Genomic DNA, 19,806 nt, shown 5'->3' on the forward strand with positions numbered 1-19,806 from the left:
GGGGCTATGACGTGTAACGCGGCGCCCCGAGCGCGCAGGCGTGGCTAAACTCTGCCCGGCCCTGGCCAGCACCCGACTCCGTTGAGGTTCACCCTGCGGCTAAGGAAGCTTTCGCTGGCGGAGAGGCGCTGAAGCACTCATGGGGCTGGGTCCGCGCTCCCCCCACCAGGCGGGGCGCCGGTTCCCAGCTGGCGGCAAAAGAGGGCGCGGAGCCAAGGGCTCGGGGCGCCCCCCACCAGGCTGCCAGCGACAACCCTGCCCGCCTCCGGATGGGCGCTCAGAGCCGCCTCCGGATGCGCACCCTCACCTAAGCCCAGAAGCTCTGGGGTATTTCCGCCGGGCCCTCTCCGCGCTGAAAGAGGTCCCCGAGACGGGAGAAGAACGAGGTAGGGAGCAACTTTGGGGTGGGATCAAGGGAGGCACTTATTTGGGCATAAAATCCAGGACCGGTAAGGGCATTTTCGTGGGTCCCCAGGGTGTGAGGACTTAGTTTCATCTCCTATATCCCCTTCCTCCCTCCCCACCCCTTGGTTAAGTGATGGAACATAACCGTAGCCTCCTCTCATTCTCTTTAATATATTTCTTTTCTTGTTTTTCCAGAGCTGATGGTATACAATGTTTTGAAAGAAGTGGAGGCTCAGGCCCTAGCCTTGGCCACAAACAGGGCTGGTAGTGAGATGCTGCAGGAACTGTTGGGGTTCAGTCCCCTGAAACCGCTGTGTCGAGTATGGGCTGCTCTGCGGCCCAACTTGCGCTTTGTGGCCTGTCATCGATGTGGGGTCCATGTATTGCAAAGTGCTTTGCTGCAGCTGCCTCGATTGCTAGGGAGCCCTGCAGAGGAGGAGGAGGAGGAGGATGGGAAGGATGGTCCTTTGGAGACCCTGGAGGAGCTGGGCCTGGGACTAGCCGCTGAGGTGTGTGATGATTTTCTTTTCTACTGTGGAGACACACATGGCAGCTTCGTGGTCAGAACTTTGCTGCAGGTATTGGGAGGGACTCTTCTGGAGTCTGAGAGAGCCAGGCACCGTGGCTCCCAGTTACCTGGTAAGTATTACAAGAAAGGGATATGGACCCAGAGGGAAGGAGAGTTTAGGAAGTTCAGAAGGAGAGAATAAGCAGAAAATTTCTTCATGACCTTGAAGAATTAGCAGAGAAATTAGGTCAGGGATAGCAGGCCAAAGATTAGTGTGTGTAGAGGCCCAGAGGTGAGGATGCATAGGTGTGTTTAGGGAACAGCTGTTGGAAGAATGGGGGCAAGTGGAAGAGATGATTCACTTGAGCACTGTGTTTCAAACTTTTTTTTAACCAGAACCCACAGTATGGAAAAGTTTTTTAAACATGACTCGACATACATATGTGTATATATACACATACTGGATTCAAGCAAAAGGTCAGGAAACAATACCCTTACTACATGCAACCCACTCTGATATTTTCTTTTCCCCCCTTTTTTTTGCTGTGCCACACGTGGCTTGTGGGATCTTAGTTCCTCGACCAGGCATCAAACCTGTGCCCTGTGCAGTGAGAAGCTTGGAGCCCTAACCACTGGACCGCCAGGGAATTCCCTCCATTTTCATTTTATTTTGTGTGTTACATTAAAAAAATGCTTGGACTTCCCTGGAGGTCCAGTGATTAAGAATCCGCGCTTTCACTGCAGGGGGCGCAGGTTCGATCCCTGGTTGGGGAAATAAGATCCCGCAGGCCATGCAGTGCGGCCAAAAAAAAAAAAAAAAAAAAAGCTTGTTGAGACCCACTAGATTGATTTCGTAATACACTCCTAGGCAGCGGACCTACAGTTTGAAAAACATTGGGAAATAAGATAGTGAGTTTAGGTGAGGCCTGATTTTGGAATACCTTGAATTCCTGACTGAGGAGTTTGGACTATCTCCTATGGACCATGGGGGAGCTGGTTGAAGTTTCTTAGAAAAATTAAAACGGAAATGTAGTCTCAGTTCAGTCATCCAGATGAGACGAGACATTGAGTTGTACCAATTGAGTTGTATGTGTTCTGCATCTCCAAGCCGAATCCTTGTTCAACTATGGAATTATTCTTCCTCCTGGATGGCAGTTTGTGATCTCACCACTGCATACGTTCTTGATCTTCCTTCAGAAGCACAAAGGGCCCCATCTCGGGAATGTAAGGCAACCGATTTCGAGGTCCCTGAAACCTTCTTGAATTGTCTTCAGAACCTGAGCTCCTGCTTTCTGAAGGACATTGCTGGTAAGGAGGGAAATAGGAGGAAATCTAGGATCTTCTTTTTTGGAGGTGATTATCATCAAACAAGGCTCTTTTTTTTTTTTTTTAATAATATCCAGATTTTAATTAATTAATTAATTAATTTTTGGTTGTGTTGGGTCTTCGTTTCTGTGCAAGGGCTTTCTCCAGCTGCGGCAAGCGGGGGCCACTGTTCATCGTGGTGCGCGTGCCTCTCACTGTCGCGGCCTCTCTTGTTGCGGAGCACAGGCTCCAGATGCGCAGGCTCAGTAGTTGCGGCTCATGGGCCTAGTCACTCTGCGGCATGTGGGATCTTCCCAGACCAGGGCTCGAACCCGTGTCCCCTGCATTAGCAGGCAGATTCTCAACCACTGCGCCACCAGGGAAGCCCAAGACTCTTATTTTGATCAGTCTTATCCCTCTTTTTTTCAAATCTTATCTGGTTTGATGTTGTAAAGGCCCTATGTAGACCATTTGTATCCATAGTCCCTTGAACCTTGTTGCCTGAGGTCAGGTTTTACAGGTTGTCTGGATTTTGGGAAAGCCGCTTTTATTATTTCTGCCCTCCCCCACAGTGTTTATCACTGACAAGATCTCCAGCTTCTGCCTTCAAGTGGCCTTACAGATCTTACACCGCAAGCTGCCCCAGTTTTGTGCCCACCTCTGCAATGCTGTGATGGGCTACCTGAGTAGCCGCAATTCCTCAGCAGATGGCAGGTATGGACAGGGCCTCAGGATTGACCAAGGTGGTGGGCTGTGTGAAATGAATGACATGATGTAGGTATTTTGTTTGTTTTAAAAGACAAAGGTTTTCATTCTGTGTATGTGTGTACATATGTATATATATGAAATATATATATCAGATACATACATGAGATATATATATGAGATATATATGTATATAGCCATGTTATTTTTTGTCCAGTTTCACTGAGATATAATTGACATACAGCACTGTGTAAGTTTAAGGTGTGCAGCATGATTTGACTGACTTACCTCACAAAACAATGACCACAATAAGTTTAGTGAACATCCATCATCTCATTTACATACAAAATTAAAGAAGTAGGAAAAAGTTTTTTTTTCCTTGTGATGGGAACTCTTAACAACTTGCATGTAAAACATACAATAGTGTTAGTTATATTTATCTTGTTATACGTTACATCCTTAGTATTTATCTTATAACTGGAAGTTTGTACCTTTGACCGCCTTGTGCCAATTCCCCCTCCCGCCAGGGCCCCTGCCTCTGGTAAACACAAATCTGATCTCTTTTCCTATAAGTTTGTTTGTTTTTGAAGTATAATTGACCTACAACACTGTATTAGTTCCTGTCACACAACGTGATGATTTGCTATTTCAGTACACTTCAAAATGATCACCATGGTAAGTCCAGTGATGTGGTTATTTTGGATGAAGTGAAGTGAAGACTATCTGATCACCCTCTCCTCGTCCCCAGTCCCCTACTGCTATTTCTGCGCGATCAGACGAGCTCCAGACTCCTGGAGCAGGTGCTGCTGGTGTCGGAGCCCCCAAAGCTCCAGAGCCTCTTTGAGGATCACTTCCAAGGACAGCTGCAGACCCTGGCTGCACATCCTATTGCTAACTTCCCTTTGCAGCGTTTCCTGGATGCTGTCACCACTCCTGAGCTGGTGAGTCAGGAACTTGGCTGAGTCTGTGTCTGTTAGTTCTTGTTCATTGGGACTTGCTTTATTGTATGCCTGCTTCTGTATTTTCAACAGTGTGCTGGCCGTTCCCCTTGAGAAGTTATTCCTGGAGGCTTCCCAGAGCTTAGGGTGAAGGTGCCTTCTTCCCAGAAAGGATTTGCTTTGGCTTCTCTCAGGTGCCAGTGCCCGCAGGGGACTGGCGTAATTCAAGTTCTCAGCCTGCGCTTCCGTGGCTCGCTCAGTCTCTGGGTACTTGGCTACAAATCCATATGAGCACTGGAGCTACTGTCGTAGCTTCTCATTTCCTTTGCTGCTTAGTGCCAAGGCATGCTTCCCTGGGATCTCATGGGTTGAGATCTAGGGTAGAAGGGGAGGTTTAATTCTAGTCCTTCCTTATCCTGAGAGTATGGCCATTTGCAATCCCCTCCCCATGGGAGGCCGCACCTCTAAGACTGCCCCTTTGTTCTGGACCTTCCTTATCCGTCCAAACCAAAGTCCTGTTATTGGCAATGCTTTTATGTTTTATCTAGCATGTTCAGTTGTTTTTGGCAGGAAGATTTCTCTGAATAACTCAGCCCACTGTTACCAGAATGCCAGATTCTTTAACCCATGTTTCCCCTCAGCTGTCCCCCGTGTTTGAGGAGCTAAGCCCTGCCCTGGAAGCTGTGCTGGCTCAGGGTCACCCAGGGGTAGTCATTGCCCTGGTCAGGGCCTGCCACAGAGTTGGGATCCACCAAGCCCAGGTCCTACAGCTGTTGTTGGAGGTGAGTGGTGGTTACCTGCAACCCATTTATGCCCTCAGTTCAAATTCCACCTGCTAGGACTTAGCTAATCTTCAGTCGTTGTATCTGTGGACCCAAGAGGTCTAGTGCCCAGGGAGTTAACAGATACAGGGGGAAATGAAGCCAAAACCATCTCATGGCCCTGGAATGAGAATTGTCTCCCAGGACAGAGAGAGAAGTTTTAAGGAATAAATATTTATTCAGTCCCTGTTACATATATGGAGGCTGTGGATACAGGAAGGCAGATGAGATCCTGTCCGCATGCAGCTTATGTTCTTGTGGAGTTAGGCATTCTCATCTGTCCTGAATGCTTTCCCCTGTCTGGGAAGTCGAGGTTAGGGATGAATTAGTTGAGGTTAGTTCTCAGTTTCATGTTTTGTCTTCCCTTCTAGGCGTTCCACTGTGCAGAGCCCTCTTCCCGGCAAGTGGCCTGTGTGCCTCTCTTTGCCACTTTGATGACTTATGAGGTGTACTATGGACTGGCGGAGGAGGAGGGGGCAGTGCCCGCGGAGCACCAGGTGAGGTAGGGGAGAGGCCAAACCTGTGACTAACTGGGGACCAGGCTTCCCAGGGCTTAGGAAGCCCCTCACCACTGAGGTGAGGGTGGTGAGATCTCTGGCTTCATCCAAGTGAAGGTGGCAGTTTGGTGGCTGCCTCCTAATTCCCTGTCTCTGTCCTTCCAGGTAGAAATGGCCACCGCCAGGGACCTGGGGGAAGTGACAGTCCTTGGGTCTCTACTGCTCCAGCATTTGCTGCACTTCTCCAGTCCTGGTCTTATACTTCGAAGTTTGGGCGCCTTGACAGGACCACAGCTTCTGACTCTGGCCCAAAGCCCTGCTGGTTCCCATGTGCTTGATGCTGTCCTGACCAGCCCCTCTGTGACACGCAAGCAGCGCCGCCAGGTGCTGAAGACCCTAAAGGTTAGATTTCTGGCTTCTGCTTTGATTCCTCTGCCATCCTCCATTTAGAGAATGTGAGCTTCCCCCAGGACTGTCCTTTGGAGTCCCAGAGAGGATATGTAGTTCCTAGACTGCTTCACCTCAGCCTCTTAACTTCCGCCCTCACGCCCACCCCCACCCAACACACTTCTGTGCATTGCCCTAGAGGGCCCTACCTTGCTTGTCTCAATGCAGGGACAATATGTGGCTCTGGCCTGTAGTCGCCACGGCAGCCGTGTGCTTGATGCCATCTGGAGTGGGGCAGCCTTGGGGGCCCGGAAGGAAATTGCTGCTGAGCTGGGTGAGTACCAGCACCGATCTTGGACCTTTCCAAATGTTCCCTTCCCTCACTCTAAAGAGCTGGGTGGCTGGGAATGGACCTAAATTAAGCAGAGACTTCAGTTCCAAAGGGTGGTCTTGGCCGTGGGCTCTTGGCAGTCTGCTCTCCCCGGCCACTCTGCGGACGGTGCGGCCCTGTGCTCCCACCCCGCCTCCTGACTTCTCTTCTTTGGACAGTGGGGTGTTAACTCTATCCTGAGGCAGACCCAGGGTTCCAAAAAAATGGAGGGACCTTCACCCCAAGTAGAGTCTCTTCAAGGATGGGTGGGTGACTGCATGGTGATACTGAACATGAATGGTTCCCTTTGCAGGGGCGCGGAACCAGGAGCTGATAAGGGACCCTTTTGGCCACCATGTAGCTCGAAACGTGGCCCTGACTACCTTCCTGAAGCGGCGAGAGGCTTGGGAACAGCAGCAGGGGGCGGTGGCTAAGCGGAGGCGGGCCTTGAACTCAATACTTGAAGACTAAGGCCTTTGGATCTGGGACTGGGTGTTGATGGGGCAGGGGGAAACGGAGTATCTATCCTGTCCTGTTCCTAGTTTAAATTGGAGTCAAAAGTCTTATTGATAAACATTTTTATATTTTTACTGGAAACACCTTTGTTATTTTGGGGGGGAAAGGTACAAAGAAATAGAGATCTCAAGGTGAAGTTACAGAGGGCTCTCTTCAGGGCACTGGGGAGCTTAGGGACAGGAGGGGAGTGGTAAGGACCTCTAGATGTAGCAGCAATCAGGGTGGGATCCAGATGCCTGTGGACAGGCTGTGGCCTTTCAGGGTAAGTGGGAGGCTGGAAAGATGGCTAGGAATGGATAGTATTCTTCAGCAGTGGGTATAGGCTGGGGTGGAAGGCGTTAGGCTGATGGGCCTGTCACTATGGGATCAGAAGACTGGGGAAAACAAGCGAGTTAGTGAGCCTGCACTGTGTGTAGGCCCCAAACTTGACGCTGTCACAGTCCTTACAGTCTGTCTCTTGGAATGAGTCTAGGGGCAGAAGCTCAGAGCCCCTTCTCAGTAGGGTTGGAGGCGACCCTGCCGCTGCCACCGCTCAGTCCCTTCCACTGCATGACGAAGGGTGGAGGAAATTCCCAGCAGCATGTGGCCCAGGCCTTGCAGCAGTGCGGAGGCCCATCGGAGGAGCTCCCTGAAGGGCAGAGACAAGAGGAAGTCACGGGGTGGGGGAACCTGGGAGGAGGCCACAGGCTGGGGTCTGGGGGTTTTCCACAGGGGAGCTAACAGGGTAGGGGAGTGCAGCTGTAGGGATGGGGAACTGTGACATGTTGGTCTCTGACCTGAGTATTTTCTTTGGGCCGAGTCCTTGAATGTCACAGCTCATGGAGTAGAGCCCGTAGAACGTGGCTTTGATGTTCAGGCTGCCAAAGAGGTCTCGAGGGTTTTGCTTGTACACATCGAAGGTGATGCGGGCGATGTCCTTGCTGTGCTTGGGCTTCTCCCGGCCCAGGCCATACGACAGCACCCCACCCTGTAGGGCCCCCCCATCGGTGCAATGGACCCTCACATACTGACACCCACCACGAATCCCCGTCAGCACTGGGACAGACCCACCCTTGCCTGGACTGTTGGTCCGCTATAAGGAGTCCTCGACGACAACTCACCTCTCCCATCGCCTCTGCCCCCAAGATCAGGGTTAGGCAGCAGAAGAGGCTCGGGAGTGACAGAAAGGGTCAGTGGCCTAAGCAGCCCCAGTGGGGGCCTCTCACCCTGCTGGGGCTCCAGCTCTGTCCCAGCTCCAGCACCATCAGGCACGTGTCCTCCTCCAACAGCTGGAAGAAGTCCTCGCTGTCCACTGTGGTCCCATCCTCCTCCAGCACCAGTGTTAGCACTCCACTCAGCATCAGAGTCTCCAGTGCCTGCCCAGTGGCAAGAAGTAGGAGGGAAGGGGCAGAGCTCATCCCATGCCCCTTCCCCGTCCAGCTGCCCGGCACCCAATGGTTGACCCTAGATGCTGACTGATATCCCAACTCTCCTTCCCGGTGCTTTGCCATCCCGTCTAATGGCTCTAGCTCACGGTGTTCTTTAGTTGTTGGGGGACCCTCACTAGGGGCTGTCCTTTTCCTATTTGTTCCTGCTTTGCTCCTACCATGTCACTGTCATCGCTCTCAGCTTCCCTCCAAGCCATGCCTACTGGTTAGGAATTGAAAAGCTAGCCAGTTTCTCTTGAATGGGTATAGGCATTATGCTGACGGGGCCTGTCACGATGGGGTCTTATCTCCAGTGTCCCACCTCACTCTCCCCGACCCTTACAGAGTTCTTCAGAACTATTTTCAGTAATAATAACTTTTAACCTTTTTGAGTCTTCACTAGTGTCAAATATCTATGTAGCACTTTACATACATGATTCGCTTTTACTCCTTTCAGCAGCCCTAGGAGGTAGTTGTATTACTGTTCCCTTTTTACAGATGAAGAAACTGAGGTTTTGATAGGCTGAATAACTTCCCAAGTTTTGACACTAGGAAGCGGCAGAATCAGGATTTGAATTTGATCTGTCATACAAATTGCCGTTCCATACTGAGTTCTGAAATCTATCCCTCCAACCCTGTCTACTCCTTTCCCGCCCCCAAAGAAAAGCCCACTCCTTGGGAAAAAAAAAAAGTGCATTGACTCAAATGCAGCCGAAGCCACTGGGCTCACCCCCTGCTTTCAGCTCTCAGAGGGAAGGGCAGCCATGTAGCCGCGGCCCTTCCTGCTCGTTATTCCAAGCCCACACTCTTCCCTAGCCCCTTGGCTGCCCCTGCTCTTGGAACCCAGGGACTTGGCCCACTCACCTTGTTTAGCAGTTCCCGGCGGGTGGCAGCTGTCAGGCCTTTCCGGGTGGCGCGCTTGTGATCACAGACACGGAAAGGTCGCCGGGGTGGTGGAGCCGAGGTCCAGAGCTTACGGCCCAAATCGGAGCTCATACTGGATACTGACCTGCTAGGTGGGAAGAAAGGTCAAGAAGGAGTGAGGGGTTTGGTGAGTGCAGCGGGGGTGATGGGTGTGGGATAGCTGGAGCGTTAGGGAAGTTGGGAGGGAGGGATCTAGGTGTGCAGATTAAAGTAGCTCGGGGAGAGAGGGAGAGACCACGGACTGGGGGTGGGGGCAGTTCAGGAGCTGGACAAGCCCACTGTGAAAAGGGGCAGGGAGGGGAAGGGGTACAAATTCGAAAGTTTTCTAGGGTCTGAAAGCAGCTTTGTCACCCTGCCTATATCCCCAGAGCTGGAGAGTGGAGAGAAGGGTTAGAAATCACCTGAGCAGGCCGCTGGGGTCCAGGGCAGAGAGGTACTCCATGGTGGAGGGAAGGAGCAGGAGAGTTGCCTCTCCCAGGAGTTCTGGGCTGGCTGGTTCTCCGCGGGGTTGGAGCTGAAGTGGTGGTGTTTTCTGTTATGGAGCTGGGATCTCAGCCCCAGCGAGGTGGGGTATGAGTCAAGCCCGGACTCTGGCCCCCCTGCCTGGCCAGCGAGAAGGGCAAAGTCCAAGGGGAGGGAGGAGGGGAAGGGCCAAGTGGGGTCGTGGAGGAAGGATCGAGGCCCAGATATGTCCAGCAAAAGCCATGGAAGTTTGTGTGTGTGTCTCTGGTGGCAGCGTGTGATGTGAGGGTAAATGGGAACTATGTAATTGGATGGAATGTGATCTCCGGTGTGTTTCTTTATATCGAGGTAATTTCTAGGGCCAATTTCTTCTGGCTCCCAATCTGTGTGAAGCTGGTTATGTGATTTGCTCTCTATGTGCTGCCACCTACTGAAAAAGCCATGAACTGCAGCTTTAGGAACAGGGAGGCCGTGCTGAGGATGGGCAGGGCTTGGAGAAAATAGGACACCTCCAGGCAGTGTGCCTGGGTGGGGTGCGAGGGGAGGATGGGTCCTGATCCATGGATCCAGAATCACCAGGATCCTGTCTGGGACCCTGGCCTTCCTGCTTTCATGCTCTTCCCTCTGTGGGCTAGGGGAGGGGCTGGCTCAATACTTCTCTTCAGAAGAACTGCCTGCTTCAGCTGCACTGGATTAGTCATTCTCTCACCTTTCTCCATTGGCCACTTTACAGGCATGAAGGAGATGTGGATAGCGGCAGAGGGGATGGGTCCTTTGATGGCATCAGGACTTTAGCATTCGGTGCCCCGTGTCCCATCTCTGATTTCAGCTGCAGTTGTGATGAACAGTTGTGAGGAAGCTCAGACTCTCACTGTCAGTGAATCCCTCACATGAGCATAAGTCTCTCTGATTTCCTGCCCAGGAGTCTTATCTGAAGCTGTAGCAGCCCACTCAGCCCCCTGACAAGTACAGGCTGCAAGTGTGTATAAGGGCATTAATGCCTCTAGGACAACCCTTAAACAATGGGGAATGTGAGCTGGCCATAAACGCCCATCTTCTGTCTTTCTGGAAGTTATTTTGTGCACTCAGAGTTTCCTGATGCCCACTGAATATTGGAACTCAATAACACACTCTTACTGGCTTTCCTCTTCCCTCTCCTCTTCCCCTGCTCCCTCACTCCTGCTTCCCGACCTGACCCCCCAAATACAAGATTACCTGTACCCATGCCCTCGACTCAGGCTCTGCTTTGGAGGGAACCCAAACTGAGACAAGACTGGTGTCCTGGCTCCCAAGAAATCCCCTTCTGGCTGTTGACTGGGCAGAAGCCTTTTTTCCCTTTCCCTAAATTTCATCAATCTACCAAATTTCTTCCTTTCCAAGCTTTGCCCAACCTCACGACCTAGAGAAATAAGTCTCTACACTGTGCCCTTTCCTTTTTCCTTGCGTTGTATCCTGGTGCAGCCTGGCAGTGTGGTCTCTTCATGGCTGTGAGTTAGGACTCCTCAACCAGGCTATAAGCCCCTCACCCTTCCATGCATCTCCCATTCCGCCCGGAACTTAGCCCATGCTTTACACTGAAAGCTGTCATTGACAGCCCACTGAGAGCTGTGAGGGCGGAATGACTGGGGCAGGGTCCCAGGCAAGAGGTGAGAGGGGTAGGTAGGAAGCTGAGGAAAAAGGGGGCTCAGCAGGGTCAGGAGTCTGAAAACAGGCAAAGGTAGAGCAGCTGGGGGAATGAGGAGTTGGGACGCCTTCTCTGCTGAGTGCAGGCAAGAGCGGCCAGACAGCATAAGAGCTGCAGGGTGGGAGGATTGGGACCAGAGGGTGGGGGGCAGGGGGTGGGGAGGGATGAGCGCAGAAGCAGGACCCAGGGGCAGGATCCGGCAGTGTCCCTACTCACCCACACGACCAGGGGCCCTTATCTGCACCCCTTCAGCTTATCCTGTTTCCTGGGGAGGCGGGCTCTCACACGCCTGGACATGTTAGTGATGGGAAGCAGCAGGGTGAGGGAGGGGCCCCAGGAAAGGCCCGAGAGGAGCCCCACCTTGTCCCTCCCTGTTTTCGCCTCACCCTCTGCCAACCTGACAGGCACAGGACAGAATTAGGCACCTGGCCCACTGCTCCTTTGCCTTTGGGCTTCCCCAGGCCCCTGGAGGGCCCCCAACCCTGCTCGCTCCCAGCTGGGTAAGTAGATCTGCCCATGAGACCATACTCCCTTCCACTCACTTTTGCCCTGAGGTATAGGCAACAGGGCTGGACGAAGAAGGAGAGGCCAGGTTAGGAGGGTGGAAGGTGGAGGCAGTGACAGCCTGGGAGTCAGGACTGGGGAGGTCGGCTGACCCCGAGCAGAGGATTTGGGTTCCAGGAAGCAGTGTTTGAGCTGAGGCTGGGGTCCTGGAGGAAGAGACAGAAGCTCCCAGACAGAAGAGAGGCAGGCTGCAGAGGAGTGAGGGAGGCACAGTCCCTTCTCACTGGCATCAGGCGTAACGTGGGCCTTTGCCCCACCTGAAAGCGCTCCATGGCTCCTTCCAGCCTCCCGTAGGCGCCTAAGGATGTCGGTCTGCTACGGTCCCCCGGGGAACGAGACGCTGCTGAGCTGGAAGACCTCGCGGGTCACAGGCACGGCCTTCCTGCTGCTGGCGGCGCTGCTGGGGCTGCCTGGCAATGGCTTCGTGGTGTGGAGCTTGGCGGGCTGGCGGCCCGCACGGGGGCGACCGCTGTTGGCCACGCTCGTGCTGCACCTGGCGCTGGCCGACGGCTCGGTGCTGCTGCTCACGCCGCTCTTCGTGACCTTCCTGACCCGGCAGGCCTGGCCGCTGGGCCAGGCGGGCTGCAAGGCCGTGTACTACGTGTGCGCGCTCAGCATGTACGCCAGCGTGCTGCTCACCGGCCTGCTCAGCCTGCAGCGCTGCCTCGCCGTCACCCGCCCCTTCCTGGCGCCCCGGCTGCGCAGCCCGGCCCTGGCCCGCCGCCTGCTGCTGGCCGTCTGGCTGGCCGCCCTGGTGCTCGCCAGCCCGGCCGCCGTCTACCGCCACCTCTGGGCGGACCGCGTGTGCCAGCTGTGCCACCCGTCGCCCGCCCACGCCGCCGCCCACCTGAGCCTGGAGACCCTGACCGCCTTCGTGCTGCCCTTCGGGCTGGTGCTCGGCTGCTACGGCGTGACGCTGGCGCGGCTGCGGGGCACCCGCTGGGGCGGCAGGCGGCAAGGGGCGCGGGTGGGCCGGCTGGTGGGCGCCATCGTGCTGGCCTTCGGCTTGCTCTGGGCCCCCTACCACGCTGTGAACGTGCTCCAGGCGCTCGCCGCGCTGGCTCCGCCCGAAGGAGCCTTGGCGAGGCTGGGCGGGGCGAGCCAGGCGGCGCGAGCCGGAACCACGGCTCTGGCCTTCTTCAGCTCCAGCGTCAACCCGCTGCTCTACCTCTTCACCTCCGGGGATCTACTGACCCGGGCGGGTCCCCGCTTCCTCACGCGGCTCTTTGAGGGCTCCGGAGAGGCCCGAGGGGTCGACCACTCTAGGGAGGGGACCGTGGAGCTCCGAGCTACAACTCGGCTCAAAGTGCTGGGGCAGGGCCGTGGCAATGGAGACCCTGGGGGCGGGGCGGAGAAGGACAGTCAGGGATGAGACCCTTGACGTCAAACCCTACAACCGGGCCTGCTCTTCCCTATCCCTTTCCATCGCCTTCCAGAACTCAGGGAACCACTCTGGACGGTTTGGGGATCCTTCTCTGACCATAGTTTGGATCTGTCTGGGCAGAATTATCATACATCTGGGGCAGGCCCAGGTTCCTCAAACTGAGGGACTATGAGTGGTGGTGGTCCGTGTTAAAGAGTATCATGTACTTGCAGGTTGGCATGTGCCCAGGTGCCAGAGCTGCTTACTTGTTGCCAGAAGCTATTGTGAAGTACACTGGGTGGCCGTTATGTTGCAGCAAAAATAGAAATGAGACTTTTCTGATAAGGAAAATAAGCAAACAATGAACAGGCTGGGGAAACAGCATAAACAGGCCTGAAAGAGTTAAGCAATCTTGGTTACTCTTTAGCTGTTACTACTAACAAACACTTGTAGCTAGACTTGTCCTTCACAAAGCTAAACAAAGCTAATTACTCTGATTCCATAGGAATTATACTCTGCACCTGGCATTCTTCTCCCCCTACACTCTCTCACAGCATTAAAAGAAGGTCACGGGCCGATAACTTCAAGGACACCAGACCCGGTTGCCTGTGCTAGCTGTGGCCGTTTTAAAATATTGCAAGAAGAAGAAGAATGCAAAACCTTCACCACTTTGATCCTTATCACTTACCCTGGACTTCGAGTTCCACCTATAAGACCCTCTGTAATCCCCCAGGAGAGGGGGAGCACAGTTCTTGAGGCGCTAGCCTACTGTGTTTCCCTCTTGCCTGGCCAAAGGAATAAAGCTACTCTTTTCTATTTCCTCCAGACTTTGTCTCCGTATTTCTATTCGGCATTGGTGGACAGGGAGCCAAGCTTTTGGCAACAATTACACGATGGCTTAAGCATGCTCCCTCCAGCGGTTCATCATACCTGAGTGATACCGAAGTCACCTAGTTCCCTGCTGGGTCAGGCCAAGGCTGGGCAATGCCAGCCTTCGGTGGCATCATGACCTGTCCTCCCCAGCCCAGGTGGCCTGGTTCCCCCATGCCAACCCATAGAACCGCTTTGGAAACAAAGAGAGAAAGAGGAAGGGAAGGTATGAGTGCTTGGATGAGGGGTGGTGATGGGATCCATTCTTTGGGGTCTGTTAGAGCTGAGTGGAGAGGAAACTGGCTCTGGAAGGGGAGAGTCAATCTGTGGGGTTTGAAAGGAAAGTTTTCTTGTCTGTCTTGTGGTTGGTACAGTGGGGGAGGGGCCGTGGGAGTCTGAGACTTACCTTCTTTGAATCTAAGTCTCCCTGCAAAGGTCACCTGACTCAAAAAGGAGCCCAGGAACAGGCATTCACTCACCCAGGGGCCCTCTGGGGGCTGGGGATGATGGGTATGGGGAGTGGTGTGGATATCTGGAAGACAGGAGGAATTTTTCAGGGAGGTGCCACCTCTCCTTTCTCTCTTTCTCCTCTTTGCCAAGTCTTGACTCCTCCCAAGACTGCTAGCTGTTCCTCATCTCCCCCAGTACTGCTCAGCCCCCATCTTTTGGAATCTTTCTATCTCTAGGTCTCAAAATTGTTCTGGATTCTGACACTTTTGAGTTTGGGGATGTAGGATGGGGTCCTTTTTAGGGGATGTCTGTGTGCACACACGTGTGGTCACCATGGTGACCAACCCATCCCCGTTTGCCCAGGACTCTCTCAGTTTTAGCACTGAAAGTCTCTTGTCCCAGCCCCCTCAGTCTGTGGCAAACTTAGATGGTTGTTTACCTGAGAGGTCACCCTGACCATCACCCTGGTTCTGCTTTAGTGACTGTTCACACCACCCAGGCAGAGCCCGAGAGAGAGCAAAGGAAATCCAGTTCTCAGGGTCACGTCAGGGCCACCAAAACTGGGGTTGGGATGGAGCTCCGGACCTGGGGGACAGAGAGTATGCCTAGAATGTCTAGTCTAGGGCAGAGGAAGACAGGCCATTGAGAGAAATGGAGGTGGGGAGCAGTTTGGGAGAGGAGGCAAAGACAACCCAGTTCCTCTCAGAAGGGACTTCTGATTGACCCTGGAGCTCTGAGCTGGAAGCTTCTATCCCCAAACACCAACTTCATGGGCTTCTTCCTGTCCTCGCGCACTGGGGCAGAGGCTCCCCAACTTCTGTTACACACTCCCCTTCTCACACACCCTCTGTGGTCAGAAAGCCCTTCCTCAACTCTGTCTTCAGTTCTTGCTGCGGTTTCAGCCCATTTCTTTTCGCCATATCCTCTGCCTGATAACTGCTGGGTCAACTCTGCTCTGGCTTTTCTCAAAGCAGGAAAGGTAGGGGCACTACAGAGGATAAGGGACCTCAATGACCACCATTACACTGTGCATCTTTCCTGAGAAGAGGCAGACTTGGAAGGGAAGCAGGAAGGCTCATGGTCAGATGGAAGATAAGACTTTTTGGTTCTTAGCTTCGCAGGAGAGTTCAAGAGGAGACTGTCCTCATTCCAGGGGGCCGGAAGAGTGACCCTTCTGGGGGCTGTTTCCCTTTCCACATTCCTGGTTTCCCCTCTTGGCAGGGCAGGCATAAGGCATCACTGCCCTCACTCCCTCATGTCTGCTCCCTGTGTTCACCTCTGCTTTCTCTGTGTGTCTAAGGTGGGACAGAACAGTCAGCTGTGGGAAGGTAGGAAAGAGGTGGTGCTGACTTCCTTGCCCAGCGCCCAGATCTTGGGACCAAATTCATGTGGCAGGGTAGCCACATGGGCAAACACAAGTCAGGTGGTTCGGGAAGGGGAAGAAATTGTCATTCTGTGTGATACTAGAGAGACCATTTGGACTTTGGCTTCTACCAAAGAGAATGGAGATTGACCTAGAATGGAACTAGTTCTTTTAAGTGAGGAGAGGGATAGGGGTGCTGGAAGAGGGTCCTCTCCCCCAAATCCCAGTCATGGCTTGAATCCAAGCCAAACACAGAATGCTGTCCTCTTTGACGTCACCTGACCCAAACCCAGAACCTAGCCACAGTGTCAACCTACACTTCCTATTAATCTAAAAATCGACATCGTTCACAGAAAATATAAAGATACCCAACATTCTGACCTCTCAATCTGAGTCCATTTCCCCTCTCTGGCTTCCTTCCCTCCTTCTCCTGTATGACGCAATTTATTATTTTGTTCAATTCTTCAGTCTAGACCTGCATGTGAGGCCACACCCCAGCCTACTCACCCCCTCACCCCTCTTTCTTCTCTCACTGCCCCTTCCGGGGCTCTTCTTTTCTGGCCCCACCCCTGAGGAGTCTTCCTCCCAGCTGGGCTCTTCTGGAACATGAAGAATATTCCACCTCATCTAGTGAAGGGAGGGGGTAGGAGTTTCCACCCCACCCTCAGGAAGATGTGTCTTCTCCCTCCCCTGCTCTGTGGTACTTCCTCTCTGGCTGACTTAGCTGATAGAACCTGGACCCCAGGCCAGGCCCCTGGCACTGGGACAGATCTGGGGATAGGCTACACCACTCTGTTCTCACCCTGGGATTGACACCAGCTTCCAACCAGTGCTCGGCAAAGCCTTAAGTAAGTTTCCTGGGAGTAGGGGAGGCGGGGCGGGGGGCAGTGTGAAGCCATAATAGAAGGTCCAAAGGAATTTCCAAAGAAAGCCTGACCAGTGGTAAAATGACTTGGGAGGACTTAGTCTTGTCTCCTATCTACGAAATCCTCCCCATCCCTGTTATTCTTGGTGGGCCCTGGGCATCTCTTGGGCGAGTGGGTAGGTGGTTGGAAGAAGTCAGTGGGACTGAAGGGCTGAGGGCCTGGTGGGGGGAAAAGGAGCTAGCCTTTTGAGGGGTGCAGCATTGGTAAGGAAAGTCCCCACTTTGGTTCTGGGTTTCAGGGTCTCCTGAGGGAAGGAGGCTGAAGGGTCTGGAAATACTGCTTCTGCTGTTGCTATATATTTTGCAATTGGGTCTGTGGGCAGGAAGGGGCCCTGTGGCCCAGTGAGGAAATTAGTCTTTCTACTCAGCCAGATCCCCTTAAGGCAGGTCAGTTGGCAGTGATGAGGGCAGTATACTGCGGAGGTGCAGCTGATGCTGCTGGTCTTGGAGACAGAGTAGAATACCCAGGCTAGGTGTGTCCAGGGTGTCAGGAAACCCTTGTCCCTTCCCTCATGTGCGTGTCCGCCCTCGCTCTCCAGGTCCTTGCAATGGCCACGAGCACTACATCTCCTGAAGCACCCTCCTCACCAGGTGTCATGTTCATCTCTCTGCTGGTTATCATCGTACTGTCAGTGGCACTGGCTGTGGGGCTGCCTGGCAACAGCTTTGTGGTGAGGAGCATCCTGGTAAAGATGCGGAAGCACTCTGTCACTGCCCTGCTGGCGCTACACTTGGCCCTGGCCGACTTGGCCGTATTGCTCACTGCCCCCTTTTTCCTCTACTACACGGCCCAAGGCACCTGGACTTTTGGACTGGCCGGCTGCCGCCTGTTCCACTATGTCTGTGGGGTCAGCATGTATGCCAGCGTCCTGCTTATCACGGCCATGAGCCTGGACCGCTCGCTGGCGGTTGCCCTCCTCTCTGCGTCCCAGAAACTCGCACCAAGACAGTTGCCTGGCGGTCGCTAGGAGGCATCTGGGTGGTGTCTGTCCTGCTGGCCACGCCCGTCATCTTGTACCGCAAGGTGACGCTGGGACCGGACAACAGGAGCCTGTTCTGCTTCCCGAAGTACCCCAGCGAAGCACATAGGGGTTTCCATCTGTTCTTCGAGGTGGTCACCGGCTTCCTGCTGCCCTTCCTGGCCGTGGTGGCCAGCTACTCCGACATCTGGCGCCGGCTGCGGGTCCGGCGCTTCCGCCGCAGCCGCTGCACCGGCCGCCTGCTGGCCTTTATCATCCTGGCCTTCACTGCCTTCTGGCTGCCCTACCACGTGGTGAACCTGGCCGAGGCGGTCCGCGCGCTGGCGGGCAAGACAATGGGGTCCGGGCCCGAGAGTCAGCGGCTGCACCTGGCCCGCAAGCGCTCATAACGCTGGCCTTCCTGAGCAGCAGCGTAACCCGTGCTGTATGCATGCGCCGCCGGCGGCCTGCTGCGCTCGGCCGGCATCACCCTCGTCGCCAAGCTGTTGGAGGGCACTGGCTTCGAGGCGTCCACCAGCCGCCGCGGGGGCACCCTGGCCCAGACGGTGAGGGGCGCCCCCGCCTCTCCCGAACCTGGCCCCGCCGAGAGCCTCACTGCCTCCACCAACCCTCTGGAGCGAAGCGAAGTCAACTAGGCCTGCGGGGTGGCGGCAGCGGAAGGACGCTCGCTTTCCTCCTGGGGGAATTACGCCCACGCTGGCTGACCCAATTCTTCAACCTCCTCTTACCCAGATGGCGGGTGGAGCGGAAGAGAGGGAGGGGAAGGGCAAGTCAGGGCAGAGTGGGAGCCTGGCCCCCACGGGCAGCTTTGCAATTAAAACTGAAGTCTGAAATTGGGTCAACCCTGTGTGCGGGGCATGTGTATTATGGCGGACTCGGGTGCTCCTGGTTGCCCTTATGGGTGTCCTTCTCAGTAGCTGAGAGGCACATGCTTTAGTTTCCCATGATTTTCAGCTTTGGAAGAGACACAGACATAGAAATCAGACCTCCTTCCCTCCCTGCTTCTGAGGCAGGTGGTCTGCAGATCATACTGAGAACAACACAGGGCTGCAGACCCCTGAAGGAGCTGGCCAAGGAAGACCACGCATGTGGGCTCATCACTCCAGACTCTCCGACTCAGCGGACCTTCACTCCCTGACTTAGCTAACCTTCTGAGAACACTTAGCACTGCTGTGAGGTGTCTGCCCTGAAGGCTGTGATGGGTATCTTTATTAGCAGCACTCCAACTTCCTACCAGTAATCTTTGTCCTCTCAGTGCGAGATGTCCTAGGGGATGGCTTGCCTTCCCTCTGTCTCCCAAGAAGGCCTCGCTTGAGAACCAAGTCATCAGATCTTATCCCCTAGAGTTCTGCACATCAGCATTCTGCCAGCCCCTAAAACGCTCTGGTGCAGGCTGGAGCTGAGGGCCCTCTGTGATGTGGTCACCCTTAGGAAATGAAGATTTGCAGAAGTGAGAAGGTTGAGTCATTCTTTCCTAGGGATGACTGTTGTCTTGGAGAGTCTTGGACTGGCTCTGTTCTGACAGCATTTTAAGAAGATTGTAGGGGCTTCGCTGGTGGTGCAGTGGTTAAGAATCTGCCTGCCAATGCAGGGGACACGGGTTCGAGCCCTGGTCCGGGAAGATCCCACATGCCACAGAGCAACTAAGCCCGTGCGCTACAACTACTGAGCCTGCACTCTAGAGCCCGCGAGCCACAACTACCGAGCCCATGTGCCACAACTACTGAAGTCCGTGTGCCTAGAGCCTGTGCTGCACAACAAGAGAAGCCACCGCAATGAGAAGCCCGCCCACTGCAACAGAGAGTAGCCCCCGCTCACCACAACTAGAGAAAGCCCGCGTGCAGCAGTGAAGACCCAATGCAGCCAAAAATTTAAAATAAATAAATAAAATAAAAATATACGATATTCGTTTAAAAAAAAATAGAAGATGGTAGCAGCAGTGTACTTTTTGAATGTCTTCCATAAAAAAAGAAAGACAACTAGGAGAAAACCCCCAAATCCATGTGCAACATCTGCAACAAACTTAGGGTGTCAATATATCTCCCATGGACCCCCAAATATGAGCAAGTGGGAAGGAGCCCTGGATGCTTCAAGACCCACGTAATATCAGCAACTGTGCAGAAGGATGCAAAAGGAAACAGGGGGGAATCTGAGGGACCTGAGAACAGGAGACCCTCAAACTGTCTACAGGTCCTTGCTAGAAAGCATGGTGGGTCTGTTTGAGAACAGCAGCCAAAACAGGGAGGGACCTAATAGATTATTTCCCAGGCCTCCCGCCCATGCTACACAGTAAGCACATAACAGGTGCTTATTTAGTGTTTGTTGAGTGAATAAAGATCAAATGATATTTTACTGGAGATTCT

At 53.9% G+C, this 19,806-nt stretch overlaps 3 protein-coding genes across 12 annotated transcripts; 2 read left to right on the plus strand and 1 right to left on the minus strand.

Moving 5' to 3' along the window:
• The first annotated feature begins 34 nt into the window (after positions 1-34).
• On the plus strand, positions 35-17,140 carry LOC103004983 (leukotriene B4 receptor 2). 5 transcript variants are annotated; one of them, XM_057542948.1, is made up of 10 exons: positions 35-386; positions 601-1,044; positions 2,111-2,221; positions 2,791-2,932; positions 3,672-3,864; positions 4,503-4,643; positions 5,054-5,179; positions 5,345-5,581; positions 5,795-5,900; positions 17,003-17,140. In XM_057542948.1, the coding sequence occupies exons 1-10, from the start codon at positions 140-142 to the stop codon at positions 17,035-17,037; spliced, it is 1,782 nt and encodes a 593-aa protein (XP_057398931.1). In that variant the 5' UTR covers positions 35-139; the 3' UTR covers positions 17,038-17,140. The 5 variants fall into 5 exon arrangements, with proteins under 5 accessions (XP_057398931.1, XP_057398930.1, XP_057398929.1 ...); XM_057542947.1 differs by lacking the exon at positions 17,003-17,140 and adding an exon at positions 13,361-13,603; XM_057542946.1 differs by lacking the exon at positions 17,003-17,140 and adding an exon at positions 11,777-13,354.
• Positions 6,498-11,765, minus strand: CIDEB (cell death inducing DFFA like effector b). 6 transcript variants are annotated; one of them, XM_057542953.1, is made up of 7 exons: positions 11,750-11,765; positions 9,954-10,073; positions 9,184-9,296; positions 8,723-8,870; positions 7,658-7,807; positions 7,229-7,419; positions 6,498-7,080 (listed from the first exon to the last, which is right to left on the minus strand). In XM_057542953.1, exons 3-7 carry the CDS (start codon positions 9,222-9,224, stop codon positions 6,948-6,950), a joined length of 663 nt encoding a protein of 220 aa, XP_057398936.1. In that variant the 5' UTR covers positions 9,225-9,296; positions 9,954-10,073; positions 11,750-11,765; the 3' UTR covers positions 6,498-6,947. The 6 variants fall into 6 exon arrangements, with proteins under 6 accessions (XP_057398936.1, XP_057398935.1, XP_057398938.1 ...); XM_057542952.1 differs by lacking the exon at positions 11,750-11,765 and adding an exon at positions 11,145-11,187; XM_057542955.1 differs by lacking the exons at positions 9,184-9,296; positions 11,750-11,765 and adding an exon at positions 11,145-11,175 and having other exon boundaries at positions 8,723-8,867.
• LTB4R (leukotriene B4 receptor) lies at positions 17,012-19,727 on the plus strand. The gene is given in 4 exon segments (XM_028166056.2): positions 17,012-17,396; positions 17,399-17,818; positions 17,821-17,857; positions 17,859-19,727. Coding segments are annotated over 4 exon segments (1,062 nt in total). The 3' UTR covers positions 18,079-19,727.
• The last annotated feature ends 79 nt before the right edge of the window (positions 19,728-19,806 follow it).

Source organism: Balaenoptera acutorostrata, chromosome 3, assembly GCF_949987535.1.
Source record: "Balaenoptera acutorostrata chromosome 3, mBalAcu1.1, whole genome shotgun sequence".
Lineage (NCBI taxonomy): Eukaryota > Metazoa > Chordata > Mammalia > Artiodactyla > Balaenopteridae > Balaenoptera > Balaenoptera acutorostrata.